Below are 18,305 nucleotides of genomic sequence, written 5' to 3' on the forward strand. Positions count from 1 at the left end.
ATCATTCAGACATTTACTTCCAGTGGAAGAAAAGGCTTCAGCTCTAATGCAGCAAGAACTAATTTATCATAAGAGTCTACCAGAAAAATCTTTTATTTGCCAAGAGGATTTATCATATACACACTTCACATCTCAAATATCTTGTTTATTGAGATACTGAGAATTATGTTTCCTAGCTACCTTTGGCCTTTGAAATTGTGAATCAGGCAAGAAAAGCAATTAGAGTGATCTTGGGAATAGGGTCATGAATGGCAAGAGAGGGCTGAAAAAAGAGAGGAGAGGAGAGTTATGATTTTAAAAAGACCTTACCTGTAGTAATTTCAATATATAACAATTAAAATGTGTGTACATTAAATGAGAGTATTTAAAATATCTGAAGCTTGTCTCATGGTATATCCACATGTACGGTAATTTACCATTTGCCTTATTGCAAATAGACAAGAAACATGTTATTATTTGCTGTGGTATGATGAGCAAACAGATCCTAATATTTAGTGTCCAGCTGTACAGACAATGTGTTTGAGACTAGAAAAGGTTTGTGTCTACCTGTGATTGGTGTACAGAACTCTGTTGTCATATTTTATTCTATTTCCCTAGGAACACTTAGATTTTTTTCTGACTTGTTCCTATTCCCTCCCCATTTATGGAGTTCCTCCATGATCATTATTTGCAGTTTCTTTAAGAGCATTAATCAATGATAAATTCAAAGGGGCTCTAGTACTCTACTAGTGACACTATTGAATGAAGGTAGTTTCCCAAGTAATGCAGGCGATGTCTTACTTCCTTATATTTTGTTTAGCTGTTGAAGTGCAAGGACTCCAGCAATCTCTGGTACTCAGTGTGGAATTAAGAATTCTTCACCTAAAGAGAACACTTGAGATTCTCCAGGCATTTGAATTAAATTCAAACGGCCTGTGCACATGGGTGTACAAAAGGTTCTGAGACTTCCTGCAAGCATATCCCATTTTTCTTTTTTTTCCCCAAACTCAGCATTTTCTCACTTTATTTTTAACATAAACCTATTTTGTTGCCGGATATACAGTCGCTCTGCTGAACACAGTTTTGAAAATACGAATCTAAGAATGCAAGGGACAGCAAGCTTAACATTTCTTTGCATCGTATTTCCCCCATTCCTACTTATACTTATATTATTGCAGGGTTCTTCTAAAGGTACAGTAAAATAGAGCAGCATAATTGCTTTGTAAAACTGAAGTATCTATGTGTATAGGAGGAAATAGTACTATCAAAATACAGTCTTGTCTTCCTAAATGGTAGAGTGTGGTTGCTGAACTTGTTAAAAGGAAAGGGTAGGAAAGAGGCAAATTAGTGTCCAATTTCCTTTTTATATTTTTATTGTCTTTATTTTAATTGTTAAATGGAATGTGATGACCAAACAGGTGCTAGTATTTACAGCAAGTTGTACATATTTAAAGATTAGTATTTTTATGTCATTAAAATGGGAGATCTACATATACTAAGGTGAATATTTTCCAAATAGACTCATCCATCTGGTGAGTGAGGAAAGAGCACTTTTGCTGTTTACACAAATCCTGATCCTCTAGTTATTGTATTTCCCTCCCAGAGGCCAAAGTTAGAGGTTTAAGTCCTGCAAATTACTTCTATTGCAAATTAGCAGGAATATTGGTTCTAATCCATCACCATAAACTGGGTGTAATAGACACATGAGCACACACACACACACACACACACACACACACATCACATACACACACACTCCAAAATTGCGTATTAAAGATATGTACTTTGTAGCATTCATAAGTGTTCATACTTTTTGGCCCATGGTGAGGACTTTGTATTTGTTTGGCTGTTTGCCACTTCCTGAGCATTTTTTTTTTTGGTACAACAGAAAATTCATACCTGCATATATGTGGAATACCTTTGATTTCTCCTGAAAGCCTTCTGTCTCTGCACATACTGTCCACACTTTCAGAAAAACAAATCTATAGTTAAAGATTTTTCATTCTTTGATGCTTATCTGAATTACTGAATGCAACTAGTTACTTCATTCAAATCTTTATTTTTGCACTAATAACTTTTAACCTTAATTTTCTCTTCATGTATTTCCTTTACCAAGAAGACACCAACTAGTTCTTTGGAAACAAGCACTATTAACAGCTCTTTTTATTTCCTTAGCAAAGTAACTTGTACATATGTAGTGTTCAATGCTATTTATGCACAAAGGTTGTCTTATTATAATGACTAAATTATACATACAACTTCTTGAAAGTATCACAGAGTCAAAGTAGCTAATTTTTGAGGGTATATGGTTCAATCTCCAGGAACTGCTTAGATATGGAAATATAATTGGTGACATTGGCATTGCATGCAGTTGTTATTTGGTTCTTGGTAGAACAAGCCTGCAGATTTCTTTTGTGCTCTGGTTGAAGATAGGTTTAAAAATTGAATAATTTGCCAACACTGTATTTAGTAGGTTTCACATAAAAATAATAAATTCTGATACCTCTTTGAAATTGGAAGCTCTTGAGAACGCAGCATCTACATTACCACATAGTAAAAATTCAGCTGGTCTGAAAAATAAAGCTGATTCTTTAACTTGGGAACCACTATCTAGTTCACTTTGGTTTACACTTATCTGTAGTCCACCTCACTCATTTTTATTACCTAAATGGCTCCCAAGGCATTTGAGTTTTGATCCCTTATCTTCTTTAATGTGTCACTTAAAAAGTAACATACAACATTGAGAATCCAAAATGAAAATATATTCTCCAGATTCCTGGTACAATAATTTCTCATTTCATTATTTCATTGTAAATTATATTATCTAAACTGACAATTTTACCAATTTTCCTGGTACAATAATTTCTCATTTCATTATTTCATTGTAAATTATATTACCTAAACTGAAAATTTTACGTGAAAGTATAATATTTTCATTATAATAAGTATCATGTGAGCTCTGTACTAAGAATACTCCTCTCATGATTAATTTTTGTTTTATAACTTCTGGACATTATAATTCTGCAATGAAGGAAATTAAACTACTTACATATGTTACTACAAAGTTTAATTTTGTGTTCCATCAGCAGTACAAATTTAACAATTTTTCTAATATGCTGTAAACTCCTTAAATGCTTTTTGGGATAAATCAAAAGAAAAGAAAAAAGATAAGCAAACAAAACTATGATCTGAGCTTTGACCACTTGGTTTTCCCCTACCCATGTCTCTCTTGCGTATTCATACAAATTCTTCTGATTGAAAATTTCTTTATTAGTAATTCACATAGGGCTTTGGTATTTCCAAATCTGGGGTCCTTATCTTTGGCCTATTCACATAAAAATATCACACAGCCTTCTGTATTTTATGGGTATAGCAGTAAAACGGGTCCCAGAGAATGTCCTTCAAACCCCTATAGTTTTAGGCTCTCTATTACAACCAGGAGGGAGTGCAATTCTCAAAGGTCAAACTTAAAACTATACACACACAATTAATGACTGCACAAGTGTTTTCAAAAACATGTCACCATTTTTTTCCGAATCATTTCTGGGTTCTGATGAAGCTCATGATTTTATAGTAAGCCTGAAGTGGTAGTTGGCGGTTCAATCCATTTTTAGACAAACTTTGGGTCATAATTCCCCCATTCAAAACAAGTTGGTGTTCCTAGAGGCATTCTCTTTGAGAATCATCTGCACATTAACACACCTAGCTAATAGGGGCCATGACCTTCTTAAAAGTCCCAGATCCTATAATCTCAGACTCTGTGTGATAATAGCTATGTGTGAGGGTGACTGAAAGAGAGAGAATGGGAGAAAAAGGGAGAAGAAGCCTGTGATGGGTGTTTCATTCACTTCTTAATTCATTTTAATTCATCTAAGTAAACAATGTTGGCACCCAAGAAAATGATCAGAGGAAATTCCACGTTGGTGACTGAATTTATCCTCTTGGGATTAACGGATCGTCCAGAGCTGCAACCCATCCTCTTTGTGCTGTTCCTGGTGATCTACTTGATCACTGTTGGGGGGAACCTTGGGATGTTGGTATTGATCAGGATAGATTCACGCCTCCACACCCCCATGTACTTCTTTCTTGCCAGTTTGTCCTGCTTGGATTTGTGCTGTTCCACTAACGTGACTCCCAAGATGTTGGTGAACTTCTTATCAGAGAGGAAAACCATTTCATATGCTGCTTGTTTAGTCCAGTGTTATTTTTTCATTGCCATGGTGATCACTGAATATTACATGCTAGCTGTAATGGCTTATGATAGATACATGGCTATCTGTAACCCTTTGCTTTATGGCAGCAAGATGTCTAAAGGGGTCTGTGTCCGCCTGATTGCTGGCCCATACGTCTATGGGTTCCTTAGTGGTCTGATGGAAACCATGTGGACCTACCGCTTGACCTTCTGTGGCTCTAATGTCGTCAATCACTTCTATTGTGCTGACCCGCCCCTCATCCGACTCTCCTGCTCTGACACTTTCATTAAGGAGACCTCCATGTTTGTGGTAGCAGGATTTAACCTCTCCAACTCCCTCCTCATAATCCTCACCTCCTACACCTTCATCCTCATTGCCATCCTGAGGATGCGTTCAGCTGAAGGCAGGCACAAAGCTTTTTCCACGTGTGGGTCCCATCTGGTGGCCGTGACCGTGTTTTATGGGACCCTGTTCTGCATGTATGTTAGGCCTCCCACGGACAAGTCCGTCGAGCAGTCCAAAATCATTGCTGTTTTCTATACTTTTTTAAGCCCTATGTTGAACCCCATCATTTACAGTCTGAGGAACAAGGATGTAAAACAAGCTTTTTGGAAATTGATCAGAAGAAATATACTGAGGAAGTAAATTAACAGTGCATCTGTTTACAAATAAACAAAAGATGTATTTATGAGAAATTGATCCAACTTTAACTCCATTTACGGTAAAGTCAATTTTGAAACTATGGTGCAGAGCTATCATCTAACAATAAAACATTAAAAGGAAAAGGTATAGAAGATTTACAGTTTTATATGTGACATGTGATTCATTGATTGTGTAAAGGATTGGGAGCTATATATGTAGCTATAGGGGATAATTTCTCTTCCTTTATACACTTTTTCATTTGTAAGTCTACATGATACTTTTACATTATAAAAATTATATAGTCTTACAAGAAAACATTCACTCTCTATATAAGAGTATAAACTACATGAGTGAAAAACATTTCCTTTTCTTTCCTCTACCCTGATCTTCTTCCAGTCTCACTTCTTAAAGTTACCACTATTAACAATTTTCTTATGTTTCCAGAAAATGTCTAATATCTACAAAGCAATGAATATCTTTATATGTACATATACACAGAAGTTGTTATTACAGATGTTGACTGTTGAGCTAATTTTTAGGAGTTTATAATTCTGTAGCATTTACTATGCAGGGGCTTTGATCCCATGGCTTAGAGGAATGTGACCACAATTGCTGATGAAACTTGCTGTCACCTTTAAGAGAGCTTATGAAAATACCTCCATGTCCATGCCTGACATCTATTTATTTCTCCCCACTTGCTAGAGACCCTTTCAATAAGATACATTCCTCCTTCTGCCATACCAGGGCATGAAAACCTCCAAATAATTAGTTTTTTTAGATATTAACTCCTGAAGCAGACAAAGAGTGACTCTTATAAAGAAAGACACATGTCTTGTTGTCAGAGGGAACTGTGACTTCTGTAACATTTCTCAGTGACATTCCATTCTCCTGGAGTCTGAGGGTTGCATGCTTTCCCTCATCTTTACCTATTAACCTATTTTTCAGAATGGAACAGATATTTGCTATTTGTACCATAGTGTAAATTTTGCCCATAGTTGTCCTTTGCCATAATGAATTGTTATGTATCTTATTTAAAAATTAAATATGTTGACTTGTTTGTAAATATTTTCATGCTGAAGGATGCAAATGACAAGTTGATTTTTTAAGATGTTAACATTTCAGGTGAGTATAAGCAAAGTTATTGAATGTTAAGTGAGCATCTACAATAAGCCAAGTATTATTTCAAGTACCAAGGAACTTTCAAGGAGCTTTAGGATTATATAGCTTTGCAGAGTTTCTGAATCTATAATGAGAAAACTCAGTAAAATTTGTTAAGTATAATACAAGAAAATTAAAGTGCTGATGTAACAGAGGAAAGAAGCAATTTATTCAGAGTAAGTTGAAGTTAATTTTGGGATTGTACAAGATAAAAACATGTTCATCCTCTGTGCACCTGCTCCAATACACCGATAGCTCCTAGTACAATGTTATGTCAGACCAGGCAGGGTCTGAGCAAAATAAATGTTAGAACTGATTTGTAATCATATGCATACATGCTACTCTCAGTGAAAAATGAAAAGCCACAGAAGTTTAATTAATACTTCCCCAATGTACATATTTTACTCAGTTGTATTTCAAAGCTTCTTTTCTACCTCAGAGCTTATTTCTGCTCAACATTTCCTATATCGCAACATCTTCCTATTCACTAATTCTGTATTACCCCATATAATTGCTTCAACCTTTCTATTACCAGGTGTTGTTCTTTAAATATATTTCTTTTGAAAGTCAGATTGTCTACACATTCTTTTAAAACACAAAAATAAACAAGCAACTCTTTTTATAACTTCCAACTTTCAAAAATAGCTTGTTGGATTTTATCTAAACAAATATCTTTGGATCTGTTCCTTTTTTAGCATACACATATATTCAGTTACATAAAACTAGCCCCTTTATTGTTCCAAATTGTTTGATTTCAGAGCCCCTATGTCTTTTTATCTTTACAGTCTAGTTTGGCAGCAAATAAAGTCTCAATGACTGCAGCATTAAAACAATAAATGAATCTCCATTTTGAGCACTGACAAAATGCCTCCATTTTTGCATATATAAGACAATGTCTTTGAGTGGAACAATGAATGACTCTGACAAAATATGAGTCATAAACCAATAGCTTTGTTCAGAAATAGAAATGACCCATAACGTCATTGACATTTATGACTGATATTACCAAAATGAAGCTGTAGTCATGTTCGCAAGCACCCAAGTTTAAGATACAAGAGGAGTTTCATCATGTGCTTTCATGAATTGACTGGTTGGCTGGAATTAAACTATTAGACAGTCTCTTTTAGTTCATATTACACTGTGCTGGATGTAGAATAAGTATGTACTCATGAAATGCTTTTTGTATTAATGGTTAATTCAGCAGACCCCGTCATTTTACCTAAAAATTATAGAATTCCTTCCTTAATGACAAAGGCTCTTTTATGAAAAGGGTTTTACATGCTTGCTTTTCTTTTAAAGTTAATCCTGCTGATTCTGTATTTATTGAACAAATGGAGCAATGTGATGTTGGAAGAATCTATGAGAAAATAGAGACTATTTACTGCACTTTTCTAAGGAACAATAATTATAAGACATTGTATGTATTTCTTCCTACCTATCTAAAAGATCATGACACTGATTGGTAGTTTTTTTTTTAAGGAAAACTGATCCATGTATATTTTTTAAAGAATAAACAAATATTCCAGGGAATGATAATGCTGTAAGTGTAACATTTTTGTTTATATGTCATATGTTTTCTTGGGAACAGTGGACATTTGAAGAATGTTTAGAATCTCAGTCTCATACAGGCACACATGAAAGGCAGAGAAAGAAATAATAATGCTTACCAAAGTTCAGACATTATTTTAACATACAGTGTTTCACTTAGTCTGCCCATTAATACTATGATTTCTGCATTATTATATCCATTTTAAAGATGAACAGAGACTCAAAGATGACTTGTTAACAAAAAAATAGCATAGCTTAGAATAGAAATTCAAATGTTTCTGGTTTCAAAATTTTTTTTCTTACCATAATAAACATTTTCCTTATATTTTATTGGAGCGAAAAACCATGCAGTGAATATAAGTATTATTTTATGTCATCCAAAAATGTTGTTGATCAGTTATTTGACAGCTACATTCACAATGAGTAACAGAATCCACTATGAGAAAACATCCTATTGTATAATGTATAGACATACTCAACTTGTTCAATAATGTGAGTTTTTGACTCCAGCATTTCTCAGATAAATTAACAGATAAGAGCAAGAACTCTGAAGTCAGATTTACTGAGAAAATTACTCAACCTCTCTCTGCCTCAGTTTTTCCCTCTATAAGATGAATGCATAGCAGTTTTATAGGGAAGCTGTGTAGGAGAAATGGATTAATATATACAAAATACTTAGTACAATGTCTGATACATGCTATTCACTCAATAAATGCAAATTCAGTTTTATTATTAACTACAAAGTTACTTCACCTATTTGAGACTTGTTTTCCTCTTACAGCTTTCTGAAATTTTTCCATTATTATATTTATCATTCTTTGGATATAATACCCTTATAGTTTGGGTTATTTAATTAATGCCTGTGTTCCCTATGATATTGTAAATTCCATAAGGTCAGATATAATGTTTGAAAGCAATCATTTCTGTATTTCTCAGGCTGGTTCATAGTCCGGGACCCTTTAAAAAAAACCAAATAGATGATGGAAATGTAGGTAGATAGATAAATAAACACAATTTTTATAAACTGGAAATAGTGATATTAATTTTATAAGGCAATGGGAATTAGAAAGCATATGAGATACACTGATGGAATCTTAAATGTATATAATTTATTCATGTATGATTGGTCTGTTTTATGTCCTTAAACAGAAGAATTCACCTGGAGATGTTCAAGATAAATCAGACCACAGAGAAGGAATTTGGCTTCCTGAGGTTGACCAGTTGTCTAATGCTTCAGCCTGTCTTTTTTATCTTGTTTCTAGTTATCTGTGTTCTCCTTCCTGTGGCAACCTTGAGCCTAACTCTGAAGATCACACCCTCACAATGTGTGCATACCAATCTGCCAATTTCAAACATTATGGGTAACCTTGCAATTAGGAAAATCATTTCCTTGGCTAATTTATTTGAACAGTGTGACATGATCACATTCCTGTTAACTCAATGTTTTGTCCCTATTGCTGTCTGTGACAGTCACATCCACATGATCATCTGCTCTTCATGTAGTTACAATATTGTGTCCAACATGTTCCACATTTATATGAATGCCATGTCCTCTATACATGGTTTCATATAGATTTGTTTAACGTCACAGTTGTTTTCTCCATAGCTGGCAGGGTGGTGGAACATCATCATGTCTTGTCACTTTGTAGCTACTGAGATCAAATAAAACTGGATTTTGCCACAGACATATTGGACATCCAGAATGCACTTAGGAATCCATGGGAGCCTGAAGTTTGTATTTTTACTAACATATTTTCAATCTTCCTCATCATTGTAAATAAGATAAAGCTCTCTACTTCTGAATTATCTTATAAATATGACTAGGTAATGGCACCTCCTTGAAAAAAATCTGTAGCAAAATTAAAACAGTATCTTTCCTATATGTTGTCACTTTTATTTTGAACCACCAAATAACTAGGAGAAAGAATATAATATTTGAAATTATGTGGATATGTATGAATTACCACACAAATTTCTTCTTCACCCATAAGCATGAAGAATTACCATATGAGTAATTTGAAAGACTTGTATTATATTGTGCTTTTACTATGTAATGTTGTATAACATGCTGGGTATTTTTTGTTTGTCTGTTAAAGGGAAGGTGATTACTAATTTAAACAGAATAAAATCTTTAAAATCTTGTAGAGTAAGTTTTCAAAGAATGTCTAATCAAGAGTCAAGAATGTTAGTTGGATAAGTGAGTTACTAAAAATCTTTGGCTTTGAAGCCTTGATTTCATTGTTTATAAATCCTGTCTCTCTCACATCCTACAAGTAGATGTCTAATGGTGATTTCACTGTTCAATTAATTTTCCTGAATTTAAAAAAGCATGTTAGAAATGATGTTAAGGCCTCATGAATGAGCTTAGGAAATCAGAATGCATGTGAAAGTAGCCATTGATTTGGAGACTTATAATATATTTTAAATCATTACTTATTTTGATAGTCTGCAGTTGGGAAACCTATTAAAATAAAATAGCCTTTCCTTGAAGATTCAGTCTATTTAATGACTTTAATGGAACCTGCTTCACCTGGATAAGACTATGTTGAGGACAAATTGCCTCTTGCTTTACACTTCAACTGAAGGCAATATCTTCATATATTTGTGGTCACACATCAACTCAGTTCAAAAAGTTATTGAAGTCTATCAAAGGCAAGTCACTATAGATTTTTTTAAATGATTAAATATGTAACCATTGCCAATGAAGAGTAATGCTTATTTATGGAGGAATTACCACAACTATTTTACCATAAGACTTGCTAGGATAAGAGAAACAGTTGAAATATTTTTAAAAATTGTCTTCTGAGCACAGGAAAAAAAACCCAGTAATTCTGCTTAAGGCTTTTAAAGTAATTCTCCCAGAGCTGGTAACCATTAAGCTGGGATTTGAAAGCTGAGTAGAATTTCAGAGGACAGAAGATGGTTGGAAAGGCATTTCCTAAAGAAGGAACCAGCTGGCACAAGGAGAAGAGCTTGGTTGTGTGTGGGATACCAATCATAGATAGGAATGTAAGAAAAGATAGGGCTGAATAGTAAACTGAATCAGATGAGGAAGGAAGTAATGCTTTGCTAACATATTTAGACTTAATTTGGTATCAATGAGAGACCATCAGCAATTTTTAACCTGAAGAGTGATTCAAAGGTATTGATGTCAGTATACCTTCAGCATGTGCCTGAGAGAAGAATTCTGCAGAGGACAATAGTCTTGTTTTAATCAAGGTGGACAGTGACTGCATGATTAACAGCCTTTATTAATCCAAAAAAATATGAATCTTCTTACTAAACCATTTTTATGCCAGTTGTTTCCATTTCGGGAATGACTTTAGGAGAAACTTATGAATTGTTTATCAATTTATCTGTTCCTATTTCTTTGCTACCTTTCTACAGCCCAATTTCTTTACAGATTCAGTGTTTTGCTGTCCAATTCTCCATTATCAAGGTCTTGAAATGCATGGTGATAAACCTCCCCTTGTCCCCTAAATTGCTGAGGAGAAACTAAGTCTTCAGAAAAAAAAAGTTAGTGGCTAAAGACAAGAAATTTGTAGTCAGATCTGCTTTCTCATCTCAGCCAGGTCACTTAGTAGCTCTTTGACTTTGAACAAATTGATTATCTTCTCTAAGACTCAGTTCCGTCAACTATAAAATGAGTTTAACAGTACTCACCTGATAGTCTTCATGAATTTCTAATAAAATTATATATGAGAAACAAGTTCAGTTGTCAATTTTAATGAAAATTAATAGCTTGGTTAATCAAATATAGTAGAAATACTTAACCACTAGAAATTCAACAACTATGCAAAGTACATTACAGCCTAGGAAAGTAGAGAATCCCACAGATTATCTCAATCATGTGCATAATTTAGGTTTCTCCAGTTGTTTTCACTTGGTCTTGGACTTCTCTAAAAATAGTAAGGTGATATAAAACAAGCAAAAATAAAAAGGGCTACAACTACCCCTTTTTATCAAATGAATGTTTGATCACTGCAATGATGTCATATGGTAGAATATGCTCTTGTGGTAACCAAGTGAAAGGAATAGCTAGCTTTCTTTAGAATGCAACCTTTCTGCCCAGGAATGGAGGCAGTGAGGGAGAAGGGGCCCAGAACACATGGCAAGCAGTAGGTAAGGCCATTAACAAGGAAGACAAAGGAGACACAGAAGAGACGCTTAAGCCATTCCTAAATCTTCAAGGTGTGAAAGCTCCTGAGCTGTCTTCAGGGAACTTTTAATCAATTGGTAGAATTGGTTACTTCATCTTGATTTAATTTTTTTAATACTATAGGGAAAATAAATCAACTTTATAAAAACATGCAACAGTTTCCCTCACATATTTTTGAGGGCCCATTATTTTTTCCTACATCTGTGTAGGTAGGGCTCTCTATTTTTATGTGTGTTAGGAACCAACCGAAGTGTTACTGTTTAACTTTGAAATCCAATTTCTTGTTCGGTAGGAATAAATGTATGGCTGGAAATAGAGAAATGACAGCATAGAGATTAGAGTTGATCATATGACAAATGCTCATAATTTAAGAATTTTTCATTATTTTAAGTATTAAGCAAGGGAGATTCTTGGATTGCTTAAGCAAGGGATGATAGGGAAAGTGGGCACTAAAAATGTATTGTGATAGCCTTCTATGCCTCACACATAGTCAAATACTTACATATATTACAATTTTTAATATCCAGAGAAAACCCTTGCAACAACATTTTAAAGGTTAGCACTGAAGCTCATAAAGGTTAAATCAGCTAGAACTGTAGAGCTAATATGTAGTATGGTTGTAACTGATCAAATCAAAGCTTCCTAGTTTCCAAACCTTGATTTTGTGAGAATATCAGTTAAAGATAATGTAAACAAAATAATTTTTAAAGTTTTGGAATGTGCAAAGATTCCTTGATAGCTTATTTTTAAGGAAGTTAGGAAAGAAAAATACAGCATGAACACATGAAAGCTACAACATGATGTTGCAGTATTCTCTGGTAGATGAGAAAGAGTGAGATAGCCCACTACTCAACCTGCATGAAAATACACGCACATGCACTAAAGCAATTGATTCTATATACCATATGTATTATATATAAACACCAAATAACCCCTTTTCAGAAGATAGTGGCTCCTATTATATGAAAAGTCTTTTAGTTTTACAAAACATCTTAATGTGTTCAGTAGGCAAAGATTGATCTAAGCTGATCTTGAGGACAGGAGGCACAAGGTGAATTGCTTTTGTGAGCCTATTCCTGAGTCATTCTGGGGGTGAAGACAGAGGTGAGAAATAGGAGTTAGGGGGTGGAATATAAGAGAAAGAAGAGAAGTGTATGAAGCTGGCAATTAAGTACTGCAGTATAGCCAGTGGTAAAATCCTCTGTGGTTAGGGTATGAAAAGGGAAATTAAAGAGTAACTATGTCTAATGTTTATATTTTTATTTTTCAATATTTTTGCAATAAATATCTCTTATCTGCATTCCATAGAGTTGCAGTGTGTGTGTGTGTGTGTGTGTGTGTGTGTGTGTGTGTGTGTGTGTGTGTGTGTGTGATATTTTGGATTTCCAGATGGCATGGAATGAATGGAAAGGAGGTTTAAGGTTATTTTAAAAGGTCTCAAGAAACTAACATTAGGGTTATCTAAACATTGCGATCACTATTTTGAAGTCATAGTAAGGTACTTGGGGATGACCTCTGAGGGATTAATTAAATTCTAACTAATAATTATCACTTGGTATTGTTATATCTTATAGAGATAAAACAACTTTCGTCTTAAGTCAGGATTCTATATACCTATACCCAGGGGTCTATATTTTCTTCTGATTGTAGCTTAATACTAAGTATTTTTCTGATGTAGAAGGGGGAGATTTTTTAATGGATTTGGAGCAACTAGTAATGATTGGCTTTTCCAGCTTGTAAGGAGAGTCTTACATAGATTTTAACAAAGAGTACACCAAGGTCCACTAAAAAAGTACGGATTCTAGATTGTCTGTATCTTAAGACCATAAGAAAGAGTAATGGTGAATGCAAATCTGAAGACCAGGGAGAGTTCTATGGAGCTTACGGTAATCATGAGCACTGATGTAGAGGTTTATATTAGTTGGATAATGATTTCAGTTCCTGCAAGAAGAAAAACAAAATAATAAACCAGTTAGAAGTTCAATTTTCATTTATATAAAATTCCAAGCTGGTATGGTAGTTCAGCTCTGTCATGAATTCAGGAGTTTCCATGTGTTCATTTTTATTTCTCTGCCATCGTCTCCAGATAATCCAGGGTGGCTCAGCCCTGCACCTTCATTACAGCCAGTGGGAGGCAGAAAGGAGGAGGGGAAGGACCAGCCTATGTTCTAAAGGAAGGTGAAATTGCACAGGTCTCTTTCATCACATTCTCTTAGCTGGAATCTGCTCTTTGGTTGTAGCAATCTAGTTTGAGAATAAACAAAGAAAAGGGAACTTTTGTGGTTGTCTTGTTTTGTTAACTCTGGCTTTGTTTTTCAACACTTTCCCATAAAGACCACCTCTAGCTCTAACCGATGACTGCCTTTTAATCCGTTTTTCAAGTGTAGACCACATACTGAACTAAGCCATGTCTATGATCAAATTCAAGTCTGTGATTGATTTTTAATCTGCTCTCAAAGTATAGACAAACACACCGAGCTAAGTCATTTCTATGTTTTAGTTCAAATCTCACAGACTGAATAGTATGCTTCTCCAAAGCTTAATAAATTAACTGGAAAAATGTTAGAAGACTTTTTGAAAGCTTTCCTGTGCATTATATCACTTCCCATTCATGATGAAAGATTTGTATTCATTCAGCTTTTCAAAGATTTGTTTTCTTCTATTTTTTTCACAAAGTAGCATCTAGTCATTGTAAAACTTTTTAAATATGTACTGACTTTTTAAATATATTACAAAGAATGAATTAAGATACATCATTTAATTGATCACTTACTGCATTTTACAAAGAACCTAAGAGGTTTATCTGGGATGCCCTGGAAGAAACAATTGTTATCAGAGAAAGAACTTCTGGTACAAAGTTCTCAACTTCTAGTTAAGTTATCTGGTCAATTCATTTAGATAAGCAGCAAGTATTGGTTTGTTTTTGACACTGAATGGTAAAATCTGGAATGGAAAAATTGACCTGAAGTTAAGTAAAATGTGGAGACAAAAATATAAGTGGAGATGGGTAAGAAATGAGGCAACAGAAACCAAAAAGATAAATAGACAAGGAGAAATCACAGAAAGAGATTTGATGCTGACTGGTGACTGAGGCCAAGAACCAGCTTGAGTGTCTTTGCTAAAGTTTAATTAGATCCTGTTTTAATTCAACCACTATTTCTAGTGTCTCTTGGACCAAGGAAATCCTAGAAGAGGGAAAAAAAAACTGCAGAGAAAAAAAAAAAAAACAGAATGATGTTCTAAAAATATTTGATTTCTTTCTTGCCATTAAAAAAAAATACTGTACTGATCCGAAGTTCTCATTTCCCATGCAAGGACATTATGAGCAGAAATTTCACTTCAGTGACTGAGTTCATTCTCCTCGAACTGACCAGTCTGCTGGAATTGCAGACTCTCCTCTCTTCGTACTGTTTCTGACCATTTATGTGGTCACAGTGGCAGGGAATCGTGGCATGCTTATCCTCATATGGGGCAGTGCCCGGCTCCACACGACCATGTACTTTTTCCTGAGCTACTTATACTTCACGGATCAGTGCTTCTCTTCCAATGTGATTCCAAAGATGCTGAAGGTTTTCTTATCAGAAGAAAACAGTTTCCTGTCCTGCTTGTCTGGTCCATGTGAAGATCTACATCCTTGCTGTAGTGGGCTACGATGGGTATGCAGCTGTCCGTGACCCTCTGCTTTATGGCAGCCAGATGTCCAAGAGTGTGTGCACATCCCTCATCACATGTACAGAGAGCTCACTGGCCTCATGGAGACCACGTGGACCTACAACCTGGCCTTCTGTGGCCCCAAAGAAGTGAATCACTTCTACTGTGCTGACCCGACATTGATTAAGCTGGCTTGTTCTGACACCTACAACAAAAACAAGCCAATGTTTGTTGTAGCCTGATGTAACCTTTTCTTTTCTCTCCTCATCCTGATTGCCTACCTGTGTATTTTCCCGGCTATCCTGCGGAGTCGTTCCGCAAAAGGCAGGCGCAAAGCTTTCCCTGCTTGTGCCTCGCATCTGACAGTGGTCACCGTGTTCTATGCAACTTTTTTCTTCATGTACCTAAGACCCCCCTCAAAGGAATCTGTGGAATAGTGTAAATGGGTTGCTGTATTTTAAACCACAGTGATCCCAATGTTGAACCTCATGATTTATAGCCTTAGAAATAAAGATGTGAAAGAGGCATTAGCCAGAGATTTGTTAAGCAAAAATATATTTTCCTTAAAGATATCACCATTCTTTTGGTCCCCAACCTTTCTCTAGACCTTTTTCTTAAGTTATAGGATAAAACTGATGTTGTAATGAGAAGGATAGTACACCAAAGGGGAACACTACATCTTTTTTAAAGCTCTAATAGCTGTTTTTCTAAAATCCAAACATAAAAAGTAAAATTTTCATCATGAAAATTTCCATGTTTGTACTTGTCATTTATTTTTTTCACCAGTTATTTTATTTTATTTGCCTTTTGTATACATGATAGCCCTGCACATCTCCCCTTTTGGGTTTAGGTGGGGGTGGGGGGCTATTTCCAGACAATGAGTTAGACTAGAATTCATACGTGTCACTTCTCAATTGGGCATTTAACAGTTGGTCAGAGAATCCCTTAATGTTTTAGTTTTTCTTATTGTCACGGTGACCAGCAAGATTTAAGATTGAAATGTGGGTTCTTGAGTGAGGAGAGAGATCAGATCACCTCACAATAGAGTTTTAGATGAGTGAGAAATGCCCTTTGTTGTATAAGCTACAGTATATTGAATTTGCTTATTTCCATGGCAAGAAGTAGATTCTTCTGGTTGATACAATATTAATTATATAAAATTCAAACCTGAGGATGCATATATTATAGATATTGAACACCACAGCCCTCAAGGAAATTACATTTGAGGTATTATGTTCTAGTCTTCTTTCTATTTTTACATATATGCATGTACTTAGCTAAAATTACTTTGTATAATTATTATTTAAAATTACAATGTAAAACATGTATATTGCTTTAAAGGGCAAATATATTAAAAGGCTTATATAAACTCCTGTCTTTCTTATCTCCTACTCTATCTCCTCATAGGTAACACTTTCTTGTTATTTTCTTTAGTAATTAACTCCCTTTAAATTGTATGCCTATATATCTGTTTATTGATTTTTCAATCATGGACATGATTGATTGGCACCTTTCTATTAAATGTAAAGTGTTAAAATTATTTCACCAATCCCTGCCTCCTTATCTAAGAACCACTTCTTTCTCATCTTCACAATATGTTCACATTTTTCTTAAGTTGACATTTGTTGTTAAAATTAATATGATGCATCATTAATAATACCTGAATAACTGAACAAAGTGACACTATGAACATTGCTCATACTAATTACCAACACTATGAGTAATAAATACTATGAATTCATTTATTTTCTTGCATAATTGTTTGATTTTCATTGAGTAAAGTTGTCTTTGCTTTTGTTTTTCTTGTCGTGTCTACTTTTTCTCAAACTTTCAGCAAAACTATAAAGCACCTCTCACAGAGAGAAACAATAGTTGATCTGTTATTCACCCATTTTCTCCTTGGAGGCCCTCCCTTTCCCTGTAAGATTCTGCACTGGTTGCTCTCTAGGTCTGTTGCAGAGCTGTTTTCTGGAACTTGTGATTTGTTACCGTTGGTTTGAAATGTTTCATTCATTCAATCTATCTTGATTACTGGGAAATAAGTTACAAATTGGGGAGATTCAGTAATAAATAAGACAGAGAAAGCCCTTTATTACATTTTAGCATTGGTTGGGAAAGTTAGCAAGGCACTTAAACAGATAATAAAATATTTCAGGTATAGGTAAGTGCTATGGAGAAGGTAAAGTGAGGCAGAATGGAAGAAAATGACTGGGCATCATCAGAAGGGAGGGCCATGCTAGTGTGTTGATTTCAGTAACTGGGAAAGGACTCTTGGAGAAGGTGACATTTGAATTGAAGCCTAAATGCTCAGAAGAAGGCAAACATGAACAGATCTGTAAAAAGTATAACCAGGAGAATCAATTGCAAGTACAAAGTTTCAGGGATGAGGCCCAGTATGTTGGAGCAGCAGAAAGAAAGAGCACATGGCTGGAACTTAGTAAATGGGAGAAACAATAAGAAGATTTGATGTCAGAAAATGGGCTCCTCTGCCGACTCACAGACTCCAAGAAGGGACTAGCGGTTACCAATGGGGAGGGGTGTGAGAGGGCAGGTTGAGAGGGAGGGCGATGGGGATTGAGGGGTATTATGTTTAGTACACATGGTGTGGGGGGTCACGGAGAGAGCAGTGTAGCACAGAGAAGGGACATAGTGGATCTGTGGCAACTTGCTGCACCGATGGACAGTGACTGCATTGGTTTGAGTGGGGACTTGGTAATATGGGCAAATGTAGTAACCACATTGTTTTTCATGTGAAACCCTCATAAGTGTGTATCAATAATACCTTAATAAAAACTAAAAACAAAAAATAAAAGAAAACGGGCTCCTTTATTTATTTAATGGTACTGCAAACTCCCATAGTTGACAAAGCAAACTGTCTTCAACACCCACTTTTTTGTCCACATTTCGGTTGCTGTCACCTGATAGGAGGTCCATATTTCCTCCCGATAGAATGAGAAGAAATAATTTAGTTGATC

At 35.1% G+C, this 18,305-nt stretch overlaps 1 protein-coding gene and 1 pseudogene across 1 annotated transcript; both read left to right on the forward strand.

Annotated features, from left to right (window-relative positions):
* Positions 1-3,860: 3,860 nt before the first annotated feature.
* Positions 3,861-4,817, forward strand: LOC118908060 (olfactory receptor 1030). The gene has a single exon (XM_036877124.2). The coding sequence runs from the start codon at positions 3,861-3,863 to the stop codon at positions 4,815-4,817; it is 957 nt and encodes a 318-aa protein (XP_036733019.2).
* A 10,183-nt stretch (positions 4,818-15,000) lies between these two features.
* LOC118908000 (olfactory receptor 5M8-like) lies at positions 15,001-15,935 on the forward strand (annotated as a pseudogene).
* Positions 15,936-18,305: the final 2,370 nt, after the last annotated feature.

This window comes from Manis pentadactyla, chromosome 9 (genome assembly GCF_030020395.1).
Source record: "Manis pentadactyla isolate mManPen7 chromosome 9, mManPen7.hap1, whole genome shotgun sequence".
NCBI classification, from domain to species: Eukaryota; Metazoa; Chordata; class Mammalia; order Pholidota; family Manidae; genus Manis; species Manis pentadactyla.

What these genes read in the sequence shown, in the direction of transcription:
- LOC118908060 (XM_036877124.2), top strand. Translation starts at nt 3,861, where the DNA reads ATGTTGGCACCCAAGAAAATGATCAGAGGAAATTCCACGTTGGTGACT.